The 26,816-nt window shown below is 35.7% G+C and overlaps 1 protein-coding gene across 7 annotated transcripts in view; it reads right to left on the reverse strand.

The window, feature by feature from the left end:
* The window catches only part of SENP6 (SUMO specific peptidase 6), an 80,504-nt gene that overhangs the window by 20,722 nt on the left and 32,966 nt on the right, over nucleotides 1-26,816 (reverse strand). For 5 of the 7 annotated variants that reach the window (XM_061358397.1, XM_061358398.1, XM_061358403.1 and 2 more), the window contains 9 exons: nucleotides 24,974-25,075; nucleotides 20,104-20,124; nucleotides 14,753-14,823; nucleotides 13,355-13,500; nucleotides 9,398-9,791; nucleotides 8,372-8,607; nucleotides 5,568-5,738; nucleotides 4,650-4,692; nucleotides 432-611 (listed from right to left, as the gene is read on the reverse strand). In XM_061358397.1, coding sequence (XP_061214381.1) covers nucleotides 432-611; nucleotides 4,650-4,692; nucleotides 5,568-5,738; nucleotides 8,372-8,607; nucleotides 9,398-9,791; nucleotides 13,355-13,500; nucleotides 14,753-14,823; nucleotides 20,104-20,124; nucleotides 24,974-25,075 — 1,364 coding nt within the window. The remainder of the gene's footprint in view (nucleotides 1-431; nucleotides 612-4,649; nucleotides 4,693-5,567; nucleotides 5,739-8,371; nucleotides 8,608-9,397; nucleotides 9,792-13,354; nucleotides 13,501-14,752; nucleotides 14,824-20,103; nucleotides 20,125-24,973; nucleotides 25,076-26,816) is intronic. The other 2 variants (XM_061358401.1, XM_061358399.1) reach the window with 2 other exon arrangements.

Below are 26,816 nucleotides of genomic sequence, written 5' to 3' on the forward strand. Positions count from 1 at the left end.
CTACATTACAAAATCACTACAAGTATATGGGGAAAAACAAACCAACTCACACAGTTTCTACTTAAACTCAGGCCTGTAAGCAGAATAGCACAGAAAGCAGATGGAAGTATAACCCAAAACTGTCCTATAAACATAAAGTCCCAAAAGCTAAAGAGACTTGCTTTCACATTCAGTACAAATATTAGTGGAAAGAAGCTATCCTAAACTGACTTAACTGTTGTAACTAGCACGTGTGTGGACAGACAGAAGACTACAGTTTTGACAGGCTGTTCTGAACTGTACTCCTCATCAGCCTGGGAAGGTGATAGTCTGGAAAAACATGACACCTGCCCCTGCCAATGATGCCAATTTTAGTGTTTTGTTCACTGTCAAGATGCAAAACATTAAAAAGCAATTTAAAGAAAACAGTAGACTAAAATTGTTTTACTTACTGTCTCCTTTACATTCGTACCAGACATTATCTTTACTCATTTTCAGTTGTTCTCTCAGGCTACTACAGGTTGATGGTACTGTTTGTAAGAAAACTACTGGTAATTTTCGTACACTACACCATTCGCATTTGGTAAGTTCTGAAGTTTTCAGGTTAATTTCTCGGATATCACTTTCTGATTCTAGAAGAAAATAATGGCATTATATTAAATTATAGTAAAAATACATAGGCTTCCTTTGCAATTTCTCCTTTGATTTTAACAAGGAATCAGTATGTGCCCATTAACTTTATCAAAAGCATTCTAAAGTCTGAAATTAACCCATATTCAGGAAGCAATGCCTGTTAATACCTTAAAAGACAAACCAAACTCCTCCACTCTCACCTGTCAGGAAAGTAATCAGAAACAAAGTATTTTCTTCTCACCAACTTTAATCCAGTTTTAATTCCACAGAAAAACCACAATTTCCAGTGATTTAAATTCATAACTATTGCTATGTCATATTTTACAACAATAGGTTTGTAAAACCTTCTTTGTAGACTTACCTTTGATCAAGCTCCCTTATGAAAAATAACTTCAAAATTAAAAGAATGATGAATGATCATTAGAAAAATTATCAATGGTAATCAGTTAAAGCTTTATTTAGTGGCAGCCTCCACCACAGAGGCTATGTAGGAGCCATGCCATCAACAGGATAGAAAACAGGTGCCAACATAAAGTCCTTATAATAAATAAAAATAAATAAATAAATCAATGCAACATGTCTGCTCCTCCTCCTTTCCCTGTAAAAGGGAAGAGACGCTGTAGGGAATTCCTGAAAATACTTAGGCTTTTATCCAGTTAAATTTGTAAATATATCTTGGTCAGACAGATGGTGAGTGAAAATTAGTAGAACTATTACCACCCAATTTGCATCACCCTGAGTATAACTGCAGAAAACCATATGATAAATCAAGAAATCAATAAATAAATCAATCAATCAATAAATAAATAAATAGTCTATACTTCCTCCCTTCTGTTGGCTACCTGTACAGCCAAGGAAAATAGTTAAACAGTTACCGAAAGCAAGTATTCACTGGCTGCAGACAGCAAGTGGTGGCCACCAGGGCTTCTGCACAGCAAAGCAGTGCTCCTTTCTTCTAAACCTCAAATACCTCTGGTTCCACTAACTGGGGAAGAAGCAGCCCAGCTCTAAGTCAGGCTGTAGCAACAACATACTCCCTTCAAACCCACTGGGCAGTAGAAATATGGTGCATTATCTAACTAGCCTGTTTCCTTGCCCTGATTCTCCTTTCTCTAAGGACTTACATAGGAGAGAACGAAGCTAGCAACTAAATGAAAATCTGTAGATGACAATTCATTTATGACTCTTTCCTTCCCTCTTTTTTTTTTTTTTTTGTAAAAGAAAGTTTTCCAAAGCTAGGCTGTAATACCTCAGTGTGTATCATAATACTTCAATTTTCAATCACAGAATACCAGGCTAGAAGGGACCTCAAGTATCGTCTGCTCAGACCTTTCTTGGCAACAACAGTGTAGACTACATGGCTGAGCACCCCATCCAGCTGAATCTTAGAAGTGTTCAAAGTTGGGGAATCCACCACTTCCCTGTGGCGATTATTCCAATGGCTAATTGTACTCATTGTGAAAATTCTTCCTCTCGTGTCCAGTCAGAATCTCCCCAGGAGTAACTTGTGCCATTACCCCATGTCTTTTCCATGGGACTCCTTGTAAAAAGAAGTTCCATCTTCTTTGTACCAACCCTTCACTGGAACACGGTGATAAGGTCTCCTCTGAGACTTTCTATTTAGGATGAACAAACCCAGTTCTCTCAGCCTTTCCTCACATGTCAGGCTTCCCATCCTTCGATCATCTTTGTGGCCCTTCTCTGGACCCTCTTCAGCCTCTCCATTTCTTTTTTGTATAGTGGTGACCAAAACTGAACACAGTATTCCAAGTGTGGCCTGAAAAGCACTATGTAGAGTTGGATAATAACATCTTTATCTCTGCTGGTGATGCATCTGTTGATGCAACCCAGCATCCTGTTGGTTTTCTCTGCCACAGCTGCATCCTGTTTACTCATATTGAGCTTGCTGTCTTGTCAGGACCCCAAAGTCTCGGTCAACAGATCTGCTCCCCAGCTGGGTAGATCCCACCCTGTGCTGCACACCTAGATTACATTTTCCCAGCTGTGTAAGACCTAATACTTATCCTTGCTGAACTTCATGAGGTTCTTGTTAGCCCACTCTTCCCGTCTATCCAGGTAATCCTGCAGGGTGGCTCTCCTTTCCAAAGTGTCTACTTCCCCCCACAGTTTGGTATCCTTAGCAAACTTTGGCAGGGTACACTTAATGCTATCTTCCACATCACTTATGAAGATACTAAGAAGCACTGGGCCCAATACTGATCCCTGCCGGACACCACTTGTGACAGGTAGGCAGTCTGTAAAGGAGCTATTTACCGCCATCTTCTGGGTACGGCCTGTCAGCCAGTTTTCTCCTTCCTAAATGAAAGCACTTAATTCATTTTACCTAATTTCTCACTTTCAGAAGCAGACCATAGTAATGACAATCCCAACTTAAACCTAGACTCAACCTATTTAACTGAAGCATACAGGTCCTTTAACTGTGTCTAGATAGAGAACATTGTCAAAACATGACTTAGTTGGTCTCCTCGTGACTGTTTACACTGAGATGAAGCATACTGCATTTCCTGTGTGAGGAAGACTGTCTACTCTTCAGATGAAAATTTAAATTATATTTATATTGCATGAAGACAAGCATAACATATTTTACCATAAATGCCTTAACCTGTGAACAGTATTTCCTGTAACACTGACATAAGACAGACAATAGGACTTATCCATTAAAGGCAACAAGAACAGGTTTTTTTACATATTAGAAAGCTGTTTCCTTGAAATACCAGTTGGGAGTTGCAGAAAACTGAGAAGAAAAGCGACGAAAATTTTGAGAACTTGACATATATTTATACATGTAAAAACAGGCTCAAGACAGGACAGTACTGCTGTGTTTCTACAGCTGCTGAAAGCATTTGCCTTTCCATGAAAAAGCATGACGATTGTAATCATCCTAAAGAGAAAACAGTAGGTGTCACTTTTATTTTGAGACCCTTACTTGTATTTAAACAAATCATACTACGGTGATGAAGTTCACCAAAATGGAGCTAGGTGGGAGTATACCCATCTTCCTCCAGATGCAAAACTCAAAAAAACCCTAAATAGCAAATGTTCCAATAAACGCAGAAACATCATTTAACGAGTTGCCATTTTTATGCTATTGAGTGATCAAGTCCCATGGAAGTAACTTTACCACGAAGCTGTTCTGACTAAAAACTGACAGATATTTACTACAAATTTTAATAAGCTTTTTAGTGGTTGGGGGGGGGGGTTTAATACATTTAATACATGAAAAGTGGTAGTTTCTATGCATCTCTATTTTAGATGCAACAGAAACTTAAACACTTCAGTTACCAAAGGATACACCTATCTTCACAGGTTGTCAGACACCTTTTTGCATATAAGAATGCCAAAATGCAATAGTACTCTTTTACAAATACCAAAATATAAAATTCAGTAGGACTGCATCTTCATGGAAATTTAAGATTAACAAAAGGAGGCAAAGCTTGTTTTCAAGCTCCAAGCAAAATCCTACAAAAGAAAACGAAGTAGAGCAACAGTTGTAAGCTCGCCATTTCCTAAACTATGCCACTGCATTTCTTTCAGTAACATGAAATATACTAAGTTTAGGCTAGAGAAGAAAAAATTTGCAAGGGAGATATAGACAGGAAAGGTCTAACACAGCTGGGTGGCTTTTACAGCCTCTCAAATGAAAGAACTAAGAAAGTGTTAAAGAGGTAACACCTTTTATAGGAAGTTACTCTTGCCTCTTTTTTTTTTGTTAATTGTTTTCAAGAAAACCTTTGCCAACCATCACCAGAATACTACGATGAAGGGGAAAAACTAATAACCCAGTTGCAAGCACGCCACAAATTGCTAATTCCTGCTATCTGTGAAATTCTTTCTGTCAGTAGAAGGCAGAGATGATGCAAAATCATATAATTTATTATGTACACGACAAAGGCAGAATCAACATTTCATTATGATTCAACTTGATAATTCCTTTCACTTGATAATTCCTTTTTAATAAGTTTCTTCATTCAGCATACATATAATGAGTATTAACATGAAATGAAAGATGTGCTCACCTTCTTGACTTTCTAGGCGTATTTTGATATAATCCAGGCAAAACTGTGGAAGATAACACAACAGTAAGATTTCACACCTTCTCCAAACCAAAACTGACTTAGTATCTTCTAGCTGTTAACAAACATACTTTATTTGATTAAGTACTTAAGTAATGAAAAAATAAAAATAAAAATGTAAAATACAATTTAAAAAAAAACAAACCAAAGTGTACATTTTAGCACAACTCAATGAAGCAAGTAAATCTTTCCTAACTATTCAGTGTCTCAGTCATCGTAACTGTGGAAACCTAAGATTTAAGTACACCATTTTCAAAAAGGTTTAAAATACTCTGAGAAATGCCACAGATTATAAGGAAAAAAAAGATAAATCCTCAGAAGAGAATGTCACCTATCAGTATCAGTATTTAACCAAATCAAGCAATAGGGTTTTGCAGAGGTGGAAAGAACGATCAATACCTCTCTGCTATTTATGTGATTACTCCAGCAAGAAGTATGCATTTTATCTTGCTTACTGCATACAGCTAACATTCAATGTCTCCTTAAAAGTGTCCATGTACCTTAGAAGGCTAACAAAAAAATATTGTTCGACAGAAGTAAAATTATTCACCTGCAGACATGTTTATTCCTGTAGCTGTTGTCTTCAATGCTCTTAACAAATGCACATTCATCCACAAGCCCCTCCCCAAGCACGTAAACAGGGTTTTCAAGAGATGTGAAAGCATGATGTTTCTATTAAACACCAGAACTAGATCATATGCGTTAGTACATAACAGTACTTGGTGATCCTTTGGGAATCACAGCCTCTGAAATTAGAGAAACTTACTACTCCAGGAAAAGGCAAAATACGTTATTCAAGTATGAAAATAACAGTGCCCACCAAAACCTGAACCTAATTTGTCAAATAACAAGTTTACTTACAATCACAGGTTCCACTACCATTCTTCGTAGTGTTCCTATTCGTATACTTCGACAGTTCAGAATGACACTTTCACAGGAATTTTGATAACTTAGTGGTACAGTCTCAGTTAGAATCTCTTGAGAAATAACTTTACGACGTTTTACTGGAGTGTTAGACACAATGTTCCCAAACTGAAAAGTAATTGTCAAGGTTTCAGTATGTCTCACGAAGGTTTATTGCTAAAACAATCCTGTTAAAAATTAGTGCCTTAATCTTCAGTACCTTCCTGCTGGTAAACAGGATTATTTGCTATAGCATCCCCCTCAACCATACACAAAAGGCAAAAAATTTCCTAAAAGACGCTTTGAAACACCTGAAGATGTTATTATTGCTAGACTCAAAAAAAAAAAAAAAAAAAAAAAAAAAAAGGCAAGCTGGCACCTGTAGACATTTTGTTAATAATTCCAAATCACAAACACACAAACAGCACTTCTAAAATTGCCAAAACCAATTTAGTTTTTGTGATTTTGAAGCACTGTGCAGCCTGACAGAACAAGGTTATTTTTAATAATAATTTCTTTATATACAACAAAACCCACCAATGCTGTAAAGTACCACAGTGATGATGGTTTTATTTTTTCTTTCAGTTTTTATTAGTCTAAGGTTTTGGTGACTGAAAACATTGAGTAATTACTGAAGTACAGTGCATCTCACTATCAGGAATGCAATCTTCAGGGAACTTAAATAAATAAGCCCAGTGAAAATCCTTAAAGCAACTCTACAGAACTATTGAGATGTTTTTTAGGACAAATTCCAGGGCCAGAGACTAAATGCTGAAAGAAGGCCACATGGAGTTTGGCTCCAGTTCAAGAAAGTCTCTAGATACTGACTGAAGCTCTACTTTCAATGAAGTCCCCTGTTTACCAACAGAACAGTATTTTAAAAAAGTATTAAAATGAAAGCAAGTTGGCTGATAGCTGTCAGATTAATATATTTCTTGTACTGCTTATATTGTTCTGTTTTGTTGGAAGGATTTTCTATACACTAGCCTTTTCTTTGGTATTTATATTGTTTCATACAGATGTCCATTAATAAACATTCTTTTGGATTACAAAAGACAAACTCCCACAGAAAAAAACATTTTAAGGTATCTAATATTTCTATTAAGAATAAATCTTGACAATTGTGCTGAAGGCACTAATCACTACGGCCTATCTTGGCCATAATGCAAAATACACTTTTGGATGTTTCATTTAACTATAGAGGAGAAGGGAGAGATTCTAAACCCCTGTAAATTAAAATACTTTCCTAAAACTCTTGTTGAAGACAGCTTTTCATTTTCTGTTGCTGGACTAGCTAAATACTATTAAAAGCTCAAAACTCATATCACAGACAAACTGTAAACCAGAAAACATTAAAGTGTTTCTACATTAAAGCAGCCTCATCAGTAAAGAATTAATATTTTGACAGAAAAACAAAAGGCTTCTTAAAGCCTTTTTCTTTTTCTATTATATCTGTTACATTTTCTGTTATATCAGCCAGTAACTGACATTTTTGGTAGTTTCCCTGGATCAATACAAAGTGTGTGTTAGATTCTACAAAAAAAAAACAAAACTCAAAACAAAAAACAACCCCCCCCAAGCCCCCCAAAAAACAAAAAAAAAAAAAACACACAAAAACAAAAACCAAAACAAACCTGTTTTCCAAAGCAAACTCTTGCCTATTTTTTACTACAGTATGCAGTTAATTTCCAATTTTACAACTGGTTCTTGAAGATTAGTGAACAGGAACATACAGATATATACAAGACATCATTCTATGATTCTATGAAACATTTGGGAGAGTTTCAGAAGTCTCAGACACCAGTGCCTTCACAGCGTAACATGTTCAATTAATCCAGCATATAAAGTCAGAACAACTGAAATTCAAAAGTAGTTATCATCCAAGCTTTACTGTAGGCTAGAGGTTCAAAAGCTTTATATTGCTAGTGGTGACCAATTATACACCACATTATAAACATCCATAATGGCATCAATTACAGCACTAGAATACTGGCTTCTGAATCTCAATATAGTATGAAAGTTTTGGCATCATTACTTTAGCATTCTAACTCAGGAAACAAAGGATTTCAGACAGCATGTGGAAATGTGATTAAATATTCTTGTTAAACCAAAATTGCAATAGTGAAACTGGACAGATGACCAAAAAATGGTTTTAATCAGCACTATTAATTCAACACCAGTTGCCACAGCAAATTTATTCTTCCTAATGCCTCACTATTGACGGTGGATAAAATTTTAACATACTGTGAAAGCTATCCCCTTTGATGGCACCTAAGTGTCTTTGTTTATTCAATTCTTGCAGTGGTACTCAACTAGAAAACGAAAGTCCCACCATGAAATCCCCAAAATAAGCGATATTAATTGGGACTTTTGTCAAAGTATTGTGATTTTAAAGGGCCACTATTGTTCCCAGTGTCTCTTTTCGTGTTTAACTTTGTATGTCCAAAGTCTTACCAGGCAACAGCCTGCCATTCTTCTGCAAACTATGTAGGCCCTTGAGTTTCACAGAGATATCCCACCCTGTCTCAAAGAGTATGCATTTAACACAGAAGCACTTGCGTTAAAATTAAGAACATCTGTAAAAATACAATGGACATATTTTCATGTTTCCAATATTACATAATCAGAGATTACTACTTGATGAGCTACTAAATAATAAAAGCATTCAAATATAGTCAACTTCTGCCAACGCAAAACAAAGCTTTACATTTTCCATTTATGATTTGATTTTTGTTTTGTTTAAACAAAGCATTAAATAGTACCTGATCTTTCATTCTTGCTTTTCTTGGTAGTGTGACTGCAATTTCTGTATCTGTTGTTATACTACCTATTCTCTGTTCTATTCCACAACTGTTTTCCTTTAATGCTGCTTCCACCTTGCCTGTAGAAGGAGCTGGGGAGGAGCGGGCTGAATCTGCAGGGCGAGGTGAAATGCTTTCCATTCTCCTAGTGCTGCCACTATCCTCCTCCTCCTCATCATCATCACTAGACAAAACAACTAAACAGAAAATATTAAATTCTCAACCACTACATTTTTCTGTAACAGATATTTCAAGCAATAGCTTAAAAGTAATTTACGTAATTGTCCTGCAGTGCCAAAAAAAGTCCACATTTATCATTATCCTTTTATTACTGTTTATTTGGAATCTACTCACAGGTGCTCTCCCCCTCATTTTTTATTTCTCACAACTAACTATACAAGAAATGGATATCATTAATTTGCCTCTATTCACATAAGCAAAGGCATACATTTCTTGGTGCAATCAAGCATTGACAGCGAATAATACAACTTCAGAGAAACTGACAAGAGAAATTATAAAATTATTCAGATCAGTAAGACAACATGGTCTAGTAAACTAAGGATGGAACTAGAAACATAAGTTCCCAAATTCCAGTTCCTTCCTGCTTATAAATTAATTTGAATTTACACAGAGAAAGCAGAAAAAAATGACATTTTATGAATTATGGAAGAGGGAAAAATATAAAATAAAGGCTCAAAGACTGCCCCTTTCAGAGAATGATAGAATTCTGCTGAGAATGCTTTCTTAAAACTTATAAAGTGTCTTTTTTAAAACAAAAGAGAACCATAATTTTTTTTTTCTTTTCCTCAATGTAGATCTTCCTCGGAAAGTACCTCAGTATATAAAAAAGAAATTACAAAAAGGTCTGTCCCACTTTCCAAGAACACATCCACAAAACAATTCCATCTAAAATCAGTAACATAAACCTGCAAGGACTCAGTATCTAGGGTTTCCAGTTTATGACTACAGTCATAAAAAGATACTTACTTGGATCGTTTAGTTCAGATGGCCTTGTACTCCTCTGTCTTAAGCTTCCTGTAATTTTAGGATTTTTTGTCCCAGTTATAAGACCAACTTTTCCATTCTGCCGCAACATAGAATGTCCTACAACTTCACTACTCAGTAGAATATCTGTTGGACCCTTCCCAACAGTAGAACTATAAAACTTCTTTGTGCTGAACCCTGTACCTGAAGATTTTTGCCCTGTTGAATTCTGATGTATTGAAGAACGTGATAAAGGTCCCACAGATTCACTTAATGACACAGTTTGTCTGGATACTCTTTGCAGAGAAGCACTTTCACAATGTCGGCATTTGGTCTGCTTTTCATTCGCCCGTCCACAATTTGGACAATTAGTAGAATAATCGATTTGTTCCAAAAGCTAGAGAAAAACATACACAGAATCAGTACCTGGGTAAGTACAGTGATAACATTTTCAAATTTTGCATTTAATTTCTGTTCAGAATGAAGACTGACAACACTATATTAGCATTTAAGAGAATGAAAAATGTTTAACAGGAACAAATGTAATTTGTGACAATTTTTTAAAAGCAACTAATGCTGGACAACTCAAATTTTCCTTCTTGCCTTTTGTCTTCCCATATGTAAAAGGTTGCACACTGTTCAGGTACACATATCCACCAGCAGGAAGGTCCAGCTATACCATATCTGTAAAAAAAGTTTCATTTGACAAAAATAACCGAAGAATCCATGCAGCAATGCTAAAGAGGACTAGAAGCAATGTCCCAGGTCATGAAGTTAATTTATCCTCCCAGGATAACAGCCTGGCAAAACATGTAGAAAAATCACTCCTCTAAGAAAAAAAAACAACCAAAAGCCAGGAGGGAGGGTGTGTGGAAATGAGAAATACACTGCTCTAGAGTTTTCTCAGAAAATAAAACAGGACTCGAGGAGGAGTTCTCCAGGCTTTCAAGAGCAAAGCAGGGGCCGCAACTGAAAATATGGACAATGTATCCTACCATGGCAAAGGCATGATTTTCCAAAACGCAGCCATCACTCCCAGTCATGAACAAACAGTTATCCAATAACGAAGACTTCCTTTGGTGTGGGATCTTCAATCATTTAAGAAAACCCCAAACAAATGTCAAGTCATATAAGGAGTACATATTTTTTCTGCAGTTTAATAAAAGCTACATATACCATAACAAAGCAGATGCAAAAAAAAAAGCCCCAAAGCCCTCTGTATAAAATGTATCAGACCTTCAGCCTTTAAAACCTGAGCAGTGAGATGAGATTGTAAGTAACATGAAAACCACTGTCGTGCCTCAGTGCTCGGTTACAGGGTGTAGTTTTTACAAAAATCATGCACTGAAGAATTTCAATCAGACACTAAAATATTCAACAGAAGCTACCAATTGTACCTGAAGGATCTTAAGTACAGAGTAAATGCACCCCTCTCTTTCAACCCTACAACCGAAACTTAAAACCAACTTCCTTTCCACGGTTTGAGAGCCTACATCTTGATGGCAGGGGTAGCAATGTTTAATTAAGAGGAGCATATTCTTTTTTAGACTTTAACATAAACGACTACTTAAATAGATCAGTTCTACCTAAATGTGAATGCCATATAACTTGTATCATACAGCATCTTTTTAAACTTTGAAAGCTGTAAAACACAAGCACTATATGTCCTATAAAAATACTCTGCCCTACATCTAAAGTTTTCAGAAACCAAAGTTTTTGTTGTTTTTCAGCTTTTATTTTAGTAAGCACATACGATGAAGAAAATCCTCTTTCCTTTAAAAATTATGTGCACTTTTAGCAATTAAAAAGTGCAACCTGTTAGAGCCTGAAAGATGAAAACCATTTGCGCATTGCCTGGCAAGCAGCTGGTTACGTTTGTAACTCCGCTGGCACAAAACTACAGCCAACACTTTCCAATTGTTCAGAGGTTCCATAAACCTCCAATCAATCTTGTGCACACTTAAGACAACTCATGGCTCATGAAAATGCATACGGTTCCTGACAAAAAGAGAGTTGTGCTAGTGAATTCAGTCACAGCAAGATCTGTTCTATATCCAGAAGGTGTATCCTCAAACTACACAGTCTTATGGGATCATAACTACCCCATGGGACTGAAGTAAAGGTTCACCTATCCCTGTGCTGCACTTTCAGCAGTGGCCACTGGTAGATGGCTGGGAGCACAGCGAATACAGTAAGGACATATCCTACTTATTTAATTACCAACTTAAACATTTCCTGAGTCAGTGGAAATTGAAATAAACCGTTTAATGATGACGTAACCTCACAAATATTATCAATCCCTTCTTAAAATGTCGTAATACATTATGCAAAAAATATGGGGGGTCACTTTCCTTCAGCTTACTGCTGGACAGCTTTACCACAGGCACTCAGCTTTAGGGTCTGAAAAAAAGTAACTGGTTTCCATTCACGGCTGCTGGTGTTCTCAAATTTACAGACTTCTAAGATACGCATGGGAAAAAGTACCAGATGTAATTGTTAAATACTGCTTACAAATGCAGTCTGTCTGACGGCTTTGCAAATTAAATCATGCCCCTGGAACAATGTAATCTAGTCTGACACTTTTTTATCAGGGAGACAGAGAACAGCTTGTTGTAGCAATGTGGTCAGCTACATGCAACCTAGCTCAAGGACATGAAGCTGTTGATGCTTCTACATGCAACTGCGGCCTCATTTTCCACATGTATATCATCAAGGAAGCAGTTCTGGCTTCGTAACAGTAAGGAGCCTACTCAAAGCACACCTTGTTCCAACATCTAAACAGAGTTTTCAAGTTAGAGCTAGGAGTTACTGCAAATGGCCTATACTGGTCCAGCCAGCAAATGATGGGGCTGCCCTCCTTCCTCTCATGCTAATTCACATAAATTATAAGGAAGACATAAAGATGACATTTGTTAGATCTTCAGACTCTTGTTTTTTAGTTTTGGTGGATTTTTATGCTCCATTTATTTTTAAATTGTTTTCTTTAATTCTCATTTCAATCTAGAAGATTGATTTCTTCTTTTGTCCCTTACCAGACAGAAGTTAGGCTGCGCAGAATATTTTACTTTCTCAAACAAACATAAATGGAGTTATCAATGTAATGCTTAATACAAACTCCACAGAACTATAATGTCTGTTGCTTCTAACTGCTTTGTTATTTCATTTCTTACCTTATATAGTTCATATCTATATAGATATCATATTGTTGTGGTTTGTGTTCAGCTACTAGAATTTCCAAATAACATGATATTAATTAACTAAATATGTAATGGAAATGTGTAAGAGTACCACTAAGTGTTTTATCCTAACAAAGAAATACAATCAGACTTGGTTTCTAATACACAGGAGCAAACACAAGCTGATTATATACAATAATCAAAGATCTACTGTTATATTTTAATTTCTTTTTAACCAAGATCTCCTTACAGGAAGCTTTGCTTTCGTAGACATGCAGTGTGACCTGTGTGTAGGCATTATGAATCTTCCGTAGTAACCTGGGAAGATGGTAACAAATACAGAAAGCCTTATAGGAATTTTCAGAATATCGTATATTTGATGTTCAAAAAAGTTCCAGACAAAACATCCTGGTTGGTTGCATCCAGACCAGGGAATGCCATTTGGATACCTGTGCTAGTTTCACTGGGAAGGAAAGCAGTACCTCTATCTTTATTGTTATCAGTACAGAAAATCTTGACACTAAAGATGTCAAAGACACCAACATGTGTCAAAGACTAAAATCAGTTCTCCATTTCAGACAGGAAATCAAAATTATCAGTTGCTGGTTTACCGATCAGCCAATCAATTTAAACACAGGTTCTTTTGCTTTCCAGTGCAGCTTGTTTGTTTAAAATAAGAAAAAAAGTCTTTCATAGCTAGTATCAATATACACACTTAAATATCTCCATCATACTTTACGTGTTTTTAAAAACCTAATTTACATGTTTTTAAAATCTAACCCACCTTTAACTGAGTTAAGCATTTTTTTGTAGCAGAAGATAGATTGAAGTCAGATTGATATGAATTGCAGTGACGTTTCTGTTGCACCTTTCTCTTAATTTCAGGTTCTGATTCTGATTCTGACTCTTCTCTGTTTTCCATTATACTGTCTAGGAGGGAAAAAAATGCAAAAATGTTAACAAAAAATGCTTACTTATATGCTTTTAAAATTATGATCAACTTAATTTTTAACATATACTAACTTGAATTACAAATAGACACATTTTTAAACATCCAACAAACAACACTGCTTCAAGTGTCTCACAATTTTGTTGTATAAACTAAAAAAAAATCCCTGAAGTAATGTTGGTTTATTAATACTATTTCAGTTTCTCTTGGTGACAATTTGTAGCTCAGTATCTTTGGAGGAGACTTTGGACTTTAAAATCTACATCTGCTACTGAAAGCAGAAGGGGATCTGCTGGATTATGCTGGTGGTAATTTCCACTAAAGGACTGCTGGTGGATGCACTTAGAATAATTGAAAATGTATGCAGTTAGGATTTATTCCTTCAACACAGAGACTCAGCAGTACAGTCAACTATACTGCCATATTCTGTTTCATACTGGGGCATTCATTTAAATACTGGAAGAGTACAGGAACCCAGAAACCCATAAATTAACAATGTACAGAGTGAGATTTTCTACTTAACATTAACCTGAAAAGGCACAGAAGCGTAATTGGCCAATGCAGATGGCTAAAGCAGCTGAACAGCAAGTTTACAGATTCTATCTGTACCCGCACTGACAAAGCTCAATCAAACACAGCAATTTTTCTCTTCCAATTTCACAATTCCCATACCTCAAAGCAAATGGTATTTTCTCCCTTGTCTCACCGCAAACAGTCCCCAACCAATGATAAAAAAAAGCATACTTCAGTAGAGGTACAGAGCAGTGCTGATGCCAACTCTTCTACTCACTAACTCAGTGCATGAATATACTTGATACCAAATGTTATTAACCGTGAATGGCACATTTTGCACATATTAACAGTGCTACAGGAGTTCCTTGTCCATAATTCAAGAACAAGCTGGGGGCTTGGGCTCACATTAGATGATCTCCAGAGGTCTGTTCCATCTCCAGCAACTCTTTGATTTTGAATTTCCCAATTTAGTTGTTTCTAAAATAACTGAAGCTAACTTAAAATTCATTATAACATGACTGAATAGGTTGCAGAAATAAGTCAAAAAGGGCAAAATCCTCCTTCATGCACAAAATTGTATAAGTCTAGAATAACATGATATAAGGATACAAATAGGTATACTAAAGGTTACACAAAGTTTGGTAACACACAGTCCCAAAGCAAAAAAACCCCACCAACCTATTCTGCTTAAAAGAAATGAGCGCTCTAAACATAACTTACCCATTCTCTGAGACCGTGGCAACCTAATGTGGTCTGCTTCTACCTTCTGAAGCTGAGGGGGGTATTCTTTTCTGGAAAATGAATTACACAGTTGTTCTTTTGACAGACACCATTAAAATTCGGCAACAATTATACACGGACAAAATAAACCTGAAACGTATCTTTAAAGCTACGAATAACTTCTCCTCTTACATGCTATTTGTATACTTAAGTATGATCAGAACCTTAGGAACAGCTACTGTAAAGGACTTAGAAGTGTTTGTGATCTAAATCCCTTTTGATTGTAATCAATAGTTCAGGAATCTCTCACTTTCAGACCCAAGTCTTCTAAGGTTAAAGCCTGCATCTCCTCCTCCTCACTCATTAAGCACATGATAGATACTTTTAAAATACAAAAAACAGAAACAACTATTATTTTAATATTAAAGTGGATTCCACAAGTTCCACAATTAAAAAAACAGGAAGAGAAGATGCAAAACAGAGGAAAGAGATCTGATATCAAGAACTGTTGTGGCCAAAAATGTAAAAGAACATGGGAGAAGAGACAGTTCCTGTATATTTGCTTTGAAAATATAAAACCATAGACAAACTAGTGGATGATAAAAGTTTTGTTGGTATAACTTGGGTAATATACATACCACATTTTTTGTGAAAATTGTGAAAAAAAGTTATAGGAAGATTTGACTCTCCGGAAAGATATTTTAAGTTTATGAACAAGTGTGTCAAATTGGCTGTTCCCAAATTAAGACTCCTGAAGCTCATTGCATCTCACCTACTGTTTGTAGCAATTCCCTCTCAGCTCTCTTACCCTGCTCTGCAGCTGATTATGGTTTCTGTTATAACAGAAGATGGCACACACCTGAAACACAGGAGGCCTTGCCAGCAACTTCAGCAGAAACTGTTCCCACTGGCAAGTTAAGCCAGAACAACGGGCTGCAAATGGGTCACACACATCCCATACTGCTACTTCTGATTTACAAGCACCTTAATCAACAGCAAGGGGATAAAGCAAACAGCTGAAGGCAGTAACATCTCAAACTAACAGCTAAATTTTGATGACCCACCTGACAAAAATTTGGCTCTAACTGAAGCAAACTTCAGCAGTAGGCATAAGTTTTTACTTCTTTCAGCACAGCATTTCCCAATACATCAAATTATAAAGTCTTTGAATTTTCTGCATTCATAGGCAGTATTTCTCAGGGTTTTCCCTGTTTGTACAAACAAGATTAACCTACAATGCTCTTTGGGATACTTCACCTAAACACAAACAAGTTTTACCGTCTTGAGAGGCTGCAGCATGAAGGAAAACTTGGACAGAAAGAAAGACTGAGAAATAAGCCCGGTCGGATTGCAACACAGAATGTAGAGACCTCACAGTATTTAACCCTGAATGCCCACAAACACATCACAGATGACAGATTAAGTAATTTATTTGTTACTGATTGTGTCAAATGTGTTTCTGAAACAACCCTGCTCCCCAGAAAGATATTTCTTCTGCACACACAAATACCTGAACCAAAATCAGAGGCTTAACATGAATATTTGTTAAAAAAGTATATGACTTTTTGCAACATTTTCTTTTTAAAAAAAATAAATCACAAGGGATTACTTTAAAGGCAGAAATTGCGGAAATGTAAGGCAGAGCTCAGATTAAGCCCTACATAGTGAGAAGCTGTTACTATCAAAACCAATGATAAACATTCTAAAGGGTAGAAAAAACCCTGTAACACCATTATAGGAGATTTAAAAATACATAAACTTTGCAGTAAGGATGTGTGAGCTGTTTTCTGACATGTTATAATTATCTCCCAGTAGTATTTAATAACATTGTCTTGTTTTGAACATAACCACTGTTTGAAAAAGTATTTTCTGTAAAACATTTTAAATAGAAACCATTTAATCAGTATTTATGGTAAAAAAATATTGCAACTACTTGACATTTAATTGAAAGCAATGAAAACAGTATGGAGATTTAGAATACTAAAGTATCTTTTAAAAATGAGTTTGACAATTGAAGGTGTCTGGACATTTTAAAGTTACTGTTCTTCTAAAAATCGTACAGGTTTGTGTTACATTTTTAACACGCGACATGGATTTATTGTTTTAAGATGGTAATTTGCTTACCATATATCGCTAAAAAAATTTCTGGCAATAAATCAGAATACAGGAGCCTTATTTAACCTTGTCTGAATTTTGTGTTAGCAATATAGACTTACTGATACTTACTAAATAGCAAAACACTTGCAAGAATACACAAGTGCTAGCATAAACTGAGTATCTTTCTTCTCCCACAATATGCTTTCACTCGTATGCTCACAATGAACCAGTAACACCCCAAACGAATGTTACAAAAAACAGCTCCAAGTCAACTGAGGCTTTCCAACAGTTTAACTTGGTCAGCAATTTAAGGTCAGGTTTGAAGTTGCTCTGGATTAGAAACAAAAGCAAAGACAACTTCTTTTAAGATTATTTAACTGGAGATTTCATCTGAAAAAAAATGCTTTCTTGGAGATAGGGACAGCCCTCCTACAAAAGGGCAGCAACCTGAAGTACCTCCTACTAGTTTCCTATCCTGAAAAACCCACACAAAACCATAAAGAGCACAGAGCAGTGCCCAGCACCACAAAGTTTTTACAGATGACAAAATGAAGGCTCTCCTTCTCAGCACAATGTTCACTGACATTTGAACAGCTGCAGATCCATTAATACCTTCTACTTTACTAAGTACTTAGTACGCTGAGTGGTTTAATCGTGAGTGCAGAAACGGGATGGAATGGAAACTCTATAGTTGTTTTTTTCTTAAACATGACACCTATCTTTAAAGACTATTTGGAAAAGAAAAAAAAATCTTATCAGAGAATTAAAAAAAACAAAACAAACAGACAGCACTTCCAAACAAATGCCTTCTTGCTGTTAAATCCATTTCAGAATACATAAATGCGGGATCAAACAGCCAAACAAATTAAGATGCAAGACTCTCTGCATACTGTGTTTAACAGAAAAAACCCACACGAAATATAATACTGATCTTTGTTCTTATCATCCTACCAAATATTAAAAATATACTTTTTTTTTTTTTTGCCTGTTAGGTTTCCCAGAAATATTTATGCAATTTAGATTTTGCTTGAAGAACAAGGTTTCATGCTCCGAGATTAAATCATTTTAGGCATCTCATCTCATCCATTATAAGCAGTTCTGCTTTTAATACCTTAAGTACAAGGGAGGTGGACCAGTATTTGATAAAAGCAATCTCAAGAAGTAGCAAAGCATCAAACCGCAAAACATTAATTACAGTACCAAGACATGTCAGGCTCTTCCTCCAGCAGACATGACAAAAATACCAGGGCAGTCTGGACTGTGGAGAATCCTGAACTTTTGACACATCTTAACAGCTAAATGGTATGGCATTCTTCATTAAACATGTTTTGCCCAAACAGAATTGTGTCACCGATTTAGTATCTTCAGCACATATTGAAAATTATTGCCTTATTCCTATACTGATGGAATTGGACCTTAATTATCTTCACAATGGGCCAGTACACAGACCTCTGTGACACTCTCCAGCCAAAACGAAATTTTCATCTTAAAAGGTATTCTCTATCTAAAAAGAAAAAGGGGGGGTGGGGTGTGTGCGCTGAGGGGTTGTGAGCATGACACAGAGGGATGGTAATTTCCATCTGTGCCAGAAAGGAATGAATGTAAAAAAAACACTGTATCTGGGAATTTAGGATACAGTGCTGTCTTAGAACAGAGCTTTCAAAACTACCCACAGTCTGGTACCGTCAATTTGAGAGAGGCTGCCTTACTCAGCTTTCCCTCAGTCTGCCTCATTCAGCTTTCCCCCACTATGCCTCTGTATACTATTATTTGGAATTATAACATCACAGCCAAGCTGCTGGTTTCTCCATCACTACACAAAAACAGAGTAAAGCATGGTAAGATAGGAAGCATCAAGCTGCTGAGGTGAGATTTTTCTTCAGCATGCCCTGTAGGAAAAGCAGAGTACAACAGCCAAAAGCTGAAAGAGAGAAGCAGCAGCAGCACAGAGATTTGGGGTTTTAGTACACAGATAAGTAGCCCCATCTGGCCCAGAAAGTCAGGAGCTGCAACTGCACTTACCATGATGGCAATGGTTAAAACTAAATTTAGGACCTTCTGCCTAAATCACATTCCCCCACTAGGACAGCAAAAAAAGGAGAGAGGGGAAAAATGAACATATCCAGTAGTACTGGACTGAAAAGCAACAGGTGCTCCCAAGGGAAAATAAAGATCATCAGCATGGAACTCAGCCCTATTCTTTCATGATATTCACTGACAAATTAAAAACATTAACTGCTGAATGGACAACTGATAACATAAATGCAGCACAAGTTTGAATGGGAAGAAGTACGTAAAGCCCAGGTAGCAAAAACACGATCAAATCCCTTAGAGGGCCAACACTAACTGGTAAATATACCTGAGATTTCTTTTAAGAAATAACAAAAGGCAGTAAAGCAGAAAGGCTCGATTTTACTACTTAATCTAGAAAATCCTGAATTCACAAAGAACAGAGCTACATGATATTTCTGCATTATTTATATCCTTATTGGTTAAACATTATATACACTGTTTAAACAATTCAACATGATACCTAGTACATACTATCAAAACCACCTACACAGACAGAATATTTATAATACCTCAATGAATTCATTACTATCAACAACATTTCCACTAATATGCAAGTTTAAACTATATAGGAACAAAACCAAATATATTTCCTATTGCTAATGAAATATTAACAGCAATAAAACAGAAGCAAAATGTGAGAGAAATGAGCCTGAAATGAGCAATGAAAAACCAGTACGCCTGGTTTTGCTATACATTTTCTGTTAACTACTTTAACACATACAAGTCATGAACAGAATGTACACAGTAACCCAATAAAAACTTTCAATGCTATTCAAACCAAGCTAAGATGACAGACTGAAAGCTGTTAAGCACCCTAATGCGACAGGCTTCAGAACCATTCTATTGCAAAAAGGATATGAAAAGAATTAGCAAATCCTTAAATTCTGGAGAAAGTTAAAATTTACCTGTTTTTACATTGGTTAAATAAATAGGTAAATTACCAGTGGAAATGTACCCAAAGTTCATGTTAACATAGCATTTAGAGATGCATGTAAAGATCCTTGTTTGGTAAAAAGGAGTAAGTGAATCACAAAAACAGAACAAAAACAACCAACCCCTATCACACATGAGCAGATATGACTGACTGGATTGAATATTCTTTAACTAGAATTATAAATCACTCAATCAGTTATTTTTCTTAATGCTCATTGCCATGCTCATTTCATCAACAGTAAGCTTACCTTTCCTTTCGATCCAGACTGCTTAAAATATGAAAAAAGAAAAAAAAACATAAGATGCAAAGCCCCACATGTGTTGCACATCACTAAATTCAAAAGTTATTCAATATAAACTATAACTGTTTCATTGTCTCTTGTGCTCACTTGACTCGTTTTCAAATGAGCATTACTATTTTTCATAGCATTTTTGTAACAGTAGTTATAAACACAAAACTAAATGTTACTTCACAGACAGCAATGGTCCAAATAGAACACTGTCTTGCCTATATTTCAACATGTAAAATTTGATTAATTCCAAATTCAACCTGGCAATTTCACATAACTTACTGCAATGTAGAACCTGACATGACAGAATCCTAACACTTGAATTAAGATCAAGCCTCAATTTCAACCCCTGATTACCATGCAAAACATGATAAAAATATTTAAGCGTTTCAGTTAAGAGAAAACAAACAAACAAACAAACAAAAAAACCAAAACAGAAAGCACTACTTAAACAGTTAGGAGACCACATGCAATCAGCTACTGGACAGAGAAAGATGAACAGAAGCAACCAGGCTCCTGCAAAGGTTTTGGCTAAGAAGAACCTCTAAATATATTAAAGAATTAGGGCTACTAGTTTCAGAAGCGTCTCCATTAACATCAGTGCACAGAGCTGATACTCATAACTCAGGTCCTTTGTATACCAAGCCCAAGATAAAAATAGATTTAACTAAGCACAGCACAAAGGCAACTTGAGAACACTGTCGTTATCTCTCCTGCATTTTCGAAAATTGCAGTGCAGAATGCTGTGAGCTTTTAATCTATGTGTCTGTTCCTCCCAAATATCAAAAACCTAACAAACTTCTGTCATATATGCATTACACTAACAGTATCCTAAAAAAGAACAAATTCAAACTGTTTCCTGCTTTACTGCAGTCAAATTAAACAGCATAACGATATTACAGGGTAATATAAATGCATTCTCCTTTCTTTTTCACAAACAGAACACTCATAAGAATAGGGCAAACACTTTGTTACCCAAAGGAACAACAATACTGAAAGCAGACCACGTAAGAAGGTAATCCTGATAGTCCTACAGAGTGCAGTATAAAAACGTATTTAATCTCCATGGTGCTCTGGGAAGAAAGTGAAAGGAATTCAAAACTGAATGTGACCACTGCAACTTCGACTGAGATGAGGGTGATCAGCTAAAGCTGCATGAAAATGTCAAAAAATTGCTTCCAACTGGAGCTAGCCTTTACAAACAAAAAACACTGTGGTTTTTTGCAGGTCACATCTGAGTTTATAAATCCCCTCTGATCCAAACCATGTCCAGATGGAGCCAGATCCAGTATCTTTGTATCCTTGGCACAGTTAATATGTAACTTGGATTAACTGTTTACAGGTGCTGTAAAGAGTCACACTGTTGAGAACTGTAAATTTTAATGCTAAAAAAACTAACAGCAGGAAAAAATTCCAGAATGCCCGATACTGTGCATTTTCATTACATTAGATTCCTCACTTGCTTGTTTTAAAATCCCACATTAATATAATGCATTTTAACAATCCCACATTAATATAATGCATTTTAAAAAATTCTTACATCTCAGAAACTTTAAGAAATGAGAATCCTGGACAGACCCAGGAATTATAACAAGCAGTGTCCCTACAAATTGCTTCATGCGGCTCACGTATAAGGTGTCTTAAACATGTTGTACATACATGCCATTCCAGTGCCAAGTCTTAGAGAACAGTAAATTAACATAATAAGAAAAAACTATGCATCCATTAAATGAAGCAAAATAGTCTGAACCAACTACAACACTAGGCCAAGCCATATCTGAAAATCCATTGTATCAGAAGTGAACAGGTTTTAACGTCACCTCCAGACTGCATTAGAAAACCATGAATAATATTTATCAAAATATTATTTTGAAATGCCAGATTTTGTTTACCAGAAGCTTATATTTTAAGTATAAGTACAACAGATACTCAGACAAAATTTAATAATTAACATGCATATGCAAAAAGCTGAAGAGCTGAGAAATACAGGACACATCACAAGCTCCAAATTCAACTTGACAGAGATTATGACTGAGTTTCATAATTAGTCTGCCCTGCGTGACACCATCGCCACACAAAGAACCCAGTATAAATAACAGAATCTGTAATGGTAGTGCCAGAGAGTCAATCTGCTCAGAGCTAATTTAATCATGGTTTTATTTTCAGTTATTCATTCAATAATCCACTACAGATTTAGGAACAATATATTAGGTTAGTTAAAACTATTTTCCCCACGTTGTTTCTGATCACCATACCTTAAAACAATTTTATAAATGCAATCAATGTAAAATAACACGTCTTTGTGTTGCTTGTAAATTCATATAGGAAAAAACCTCAACACCTTAGAACTCAATTTCCATGCTACCAGCTTTACTTTGTCTTGTGTCTGATTGTCTAATCTTACTTATCTTGGTGTATACCTAAAATTTTACTCATGGTCTGCATCCCACATTTCCTGCATATAGTCCTCTCTGAGAAGACATAACCAGAATTTACTTTTAAACTCACTACTATGTAAGGTGTCAGTAAAAATTAGCAAGCAAAGAAAAAATCACGCATAACTACAACCAAAGAAATACATACCCACTTCATATACACTGGAATTTTGTGTTATGAACAGTTTTCAATAGTCCTATTTTACTTATTTTTTCCTAACAACTACTGTCTTCTCATTAATAAATCTGTATTTTCCATACCAAGTATCCTTCTTTTTTAATTAAAAAAAAAACCCCAAACCCAACAATATTACAGGAGACCATGTTCTATTAATTTTCAAACCTCTACCTCAGAAACAGATTTAGAAGCCTTTAAAAAGTAGTCAACTGAGTCAACTGGCAAAAGATACTGGAATTAAATATCCTTTCCACAGTTCCGCTGTAAAGCTAACCCTCAGTCAATTAGATCATGCTGGTTCTGACATCCTCCAGTAGCAAAGCATTGCTTGGAATTGTTATGACTATTTCCTGCCTTTGAAACTCCATAAATATTCTTACTTAATTGTCTGTTGTTAATGTAAATGAACTACAATAAGAACCCTAGAAGAAAACATATTTAGAAATATTCAGGATGACTAGTATCCAATTACTTCATGCAGTATTCAGCTTACCTATATTATGCATTAGTGTTTCTTCTGCATGTCACATGGAGTTGCTGCTTGTGGGTTTTGTTTGCACATTACATTGTAGGCTTACAAAGAAGCAAGTCCCATAGGTGAGACAGGCAAACAGGCAAGTCTAGCATACCCTCAAAATTAAGACTCTCCAGAGCAGACTCTCTTGCATGCTGAAGAAGCCTACAGCACTTAACTACACAAGATGAACCCATGTTGACCAGCTGTTTCAAAGAACCATCTCACAACAAAACTTAATCAAATGCACTAACATTATTAGGGTCAACATTCAGAGATGCAGTAAAGAGCAGTCTTGCTTTATTTTGCTCACTTCAAACCATTTTAGTTAGCACTACAGATCAAGATTTTATCCCTTACAATTATCAAATAAAATAAAAAAAAGAAAATGAAAGAGTATGGGTGCTTCCAGATGCCCCATGCTTCCCTCAAACAACGCTGAACAAAAATATTCTGAAAAGGACTGTATGTAAGAAGAAAAGAGCACATCTGGTTCAGTCCAAACTACACTGGCAAGGTAAACCTCTTCTTTCCGTTTAATTTGTGGGAAAAGCTCTGCAAAGCCTCCTTAGTCATCCCTGCCTTGCAGCGATGGGAAGAAATGTAAAGAACAGGGAGATCCCTACTACTGCATCTGCTATTACTAACGGAAAGAAAACGTACATGCTATTTTTCTGTTTAGATGACAGTCCAGTTTGAAATAGAAGGATGCAACAATAGTGTAGGTTCTCAGGGATAGGACTGCAACATCCATTTTTTAGTCTGTTTCTTCAGTGCCTGACTAATACACACTTTGATCACTTCATCCAAATTAGTATATGGGCTTTGTTTTTCAGAAGATAGCAAATCAAAGTGAGGGAAGTGGGACGAAAAAGAGGATAATGCCTACATATGATCCCACCTCAAAAGTCTACATTAAAAAAGCAGAGAGGAAAAAAGAGGGCGGAAGGAAGCTACAAAATGCTGACACAATGAAGCGCTCATGGCCTTGTAGAAATCCATGAAATTCATAAAGAGAGCTCTGAATGGGCAAAATTTGAAAGAAAATTCCTTAAAGCTAACACTCATGTATTTTTCACTCACAATGAGTGTGAAAAGCCTGTAAAAAAATATAAACCCCTGCACTTTATAGAAGTCTGATGTAGTTCTAAGGTTTCAACTAAATTAATTCAGCATAGCTGAGTAAGATTCCCCACTCAGTCATTCTAACAACTATTTATATAAATGAAAAACCCTGCTTCTGTTAGAAGCTCCAGTTTATATGTTTCATGCTGTATTTACAGACTACATATGATCAACAGATCTATAACTTAAACTTTAGATGGATCATATACAAACTGGAGTTGCTGTGAATTAGTATTTGAAGATCATATTGTCAGTTATGTGAACTTCTACTGCCTACTACATCTGTCTACTTCAAAGTATTTTCTAAACATATTTATATTAGCAGGTGCTCTCCTACTGAATATGTGCCATGGTGTGTCTTAAAATAAGTAAATTCTGAGATTAAATAATAGTAGCTCCTAAATGGTCTTATGAAACTTCAGTAATTAAGATCAAAGTTCGTGATCAAGAACACACCATGTAATTACTCATATTTCCTTAAAACACTTTACAGCATAAGGAAAACTATTACATGAAAAACCAGAGACGATTTCTGGCACTAGGAACATCTGGAGAAACAAATGTACTTAGCCTTACCTTTGGGCTGCTGTTTTTACTACCGCTGTCTGTGCATGTGCATGGTGAAAACGTCTACCATGTACCACAGTTACAGGACAAGACACATTCTGAGCATTTTCACTGCAAACATACAGAAAAATGATTTAAGAAAAAGACAAAAGGACTCTGGCGCATTTGTACATGGTCTTAACTAAATGTTTTGGTGTTTTGCTTTTATAACACCAGCCATACAAACCCAAATATCAACAAAGTATTTCTGAATCAGTAATTCAACTTGTTATGGTCTTTTGAAGGCATAAAAGCATTCAATCCTAGACTAAAATAGACAAATAAGAATATACACAATTCAATTATGATTCCCCCCCCACCCCCAGGAGACAAAGATGTATTAAATTTTATCACCATCTAATACACTGTGAACCAGTTCTCCTTTTCCTCCTGTCACTGCAAAAAGACACTGTCTTTTTAAATTATTACTTATATAGGATTAAAAAAATTATGTATAATGCATATTTTATATACTATGTAAAATACATATTGTATGTTATAAATAATTTTATTCATACTTTATGGCTAGTTAATTAAATTATAATTTATACTTCCAAAATTCATTTTATTAATACATGGTATTAACTTCTTTAATATGACAAAGGGCATAGGTGAACAGATTGCACATTCTGGAATTTCCCTCCTCTAGCTACTCAAACCGGAGAGAAACGACAGCAAATTTATGGTTGTAAAATGGCTCATGATGGAAACACAAGGCATCTTGAAAAGAAAAAAACAGTTAAGGATTCTTGGGTCCTCAAATATCTGAGAAGCACTATGCAGAGAGACAGCATATTCACCAGTCTTTTTTATCATTTCTTTGGTTTCTTCATTTCTTGCCTTTTGACACTTTAATCTCATTACTATGTAAAACAAGTAATTCTGGAGAGAAGATTACTTACCATTATCCTCTCTAATAAGACTTGATATAAAGATATGGTAGACCAATAATATAGCACTCCTTGGAAGATTATTAGACCCTAAAAATTATCCCCCACACTTCTGTGACCTGACACACAATACCACATTTGAAATGTTCAGAAAGCAGGCAACTTTTTACAGAGAGCATCTTGACGATGTTTCAAATTATGGAAATAATGTGTTTAAATTTTGCTTGTAAAATTGCTTGGAAATTATAGTTGCACTAAATAAAATTATGTGAAAAAGTCTTCTTAATAGTATTTCTCAGAAATATTATTCCACAGAAGTTTTGCTTTTATTCAGTCATGAACAATGAAAAAAAATGAAGTACCAAAATTCCCCCAAAAAACATCAACCATTGCTAATCCTTCCTTTACATTCCCCCAAAAGATAAAAGTGAGCAAACTGCTAGCCTGCCTTTTATTTTTTTTCTTTTTTCAGTTTAGCACTACAAACCCTTTTGGAAGCCTTAATATTGAGTATCATAAGTCAATATTAGAGCTTTCAGAGTATTTCTGACTGGTCATAAAATGACTGTTATGATCTGACATAGCTTAACCATGAACATACCAGAACAAGATTATCAAAACCAACCAAATGGTAAAACTCTTTCCTAGAATATGAAGTTTAGAAACATCGTAAATGTTCTGAGTTAACAGTTCGATTTCCTCAAAACTAAACCAATAGCATCCAGTTCTCACACCAACCTCTTGAAAGTAAACACACTCATCTTACATTACTTCTAGGTCAAGAGTATCCAACTGCAGCTGGTCAGTCATCATCTAAACTATTTGCAGTCAACTTTCTATTTAGTGTTGTCACCTGAGAAATAAAAAGCTGACAGCTATTTGTCCTACATACTTCAGGGTATCCTCCCTGGCTTCCAATTTAA

This window comes from Neopsephotus bourkii, unplaced genomic scaffold (assembly GCF_033783945.1).
Source record: "Neopsephotus bourkii isolate Nb327-2 ecotype Australia unplaced genomic scaffold, CSIRO-AGI_Nbou_v1 NB_941, whole genome shotgun sequence".
Taxonomy (NCBI): Eukaryota; Metazoa; Chordata; class Aves; order Psittaciformes; family Psittacidae; genus Neopsephotus; species Neopsephotus bourkii.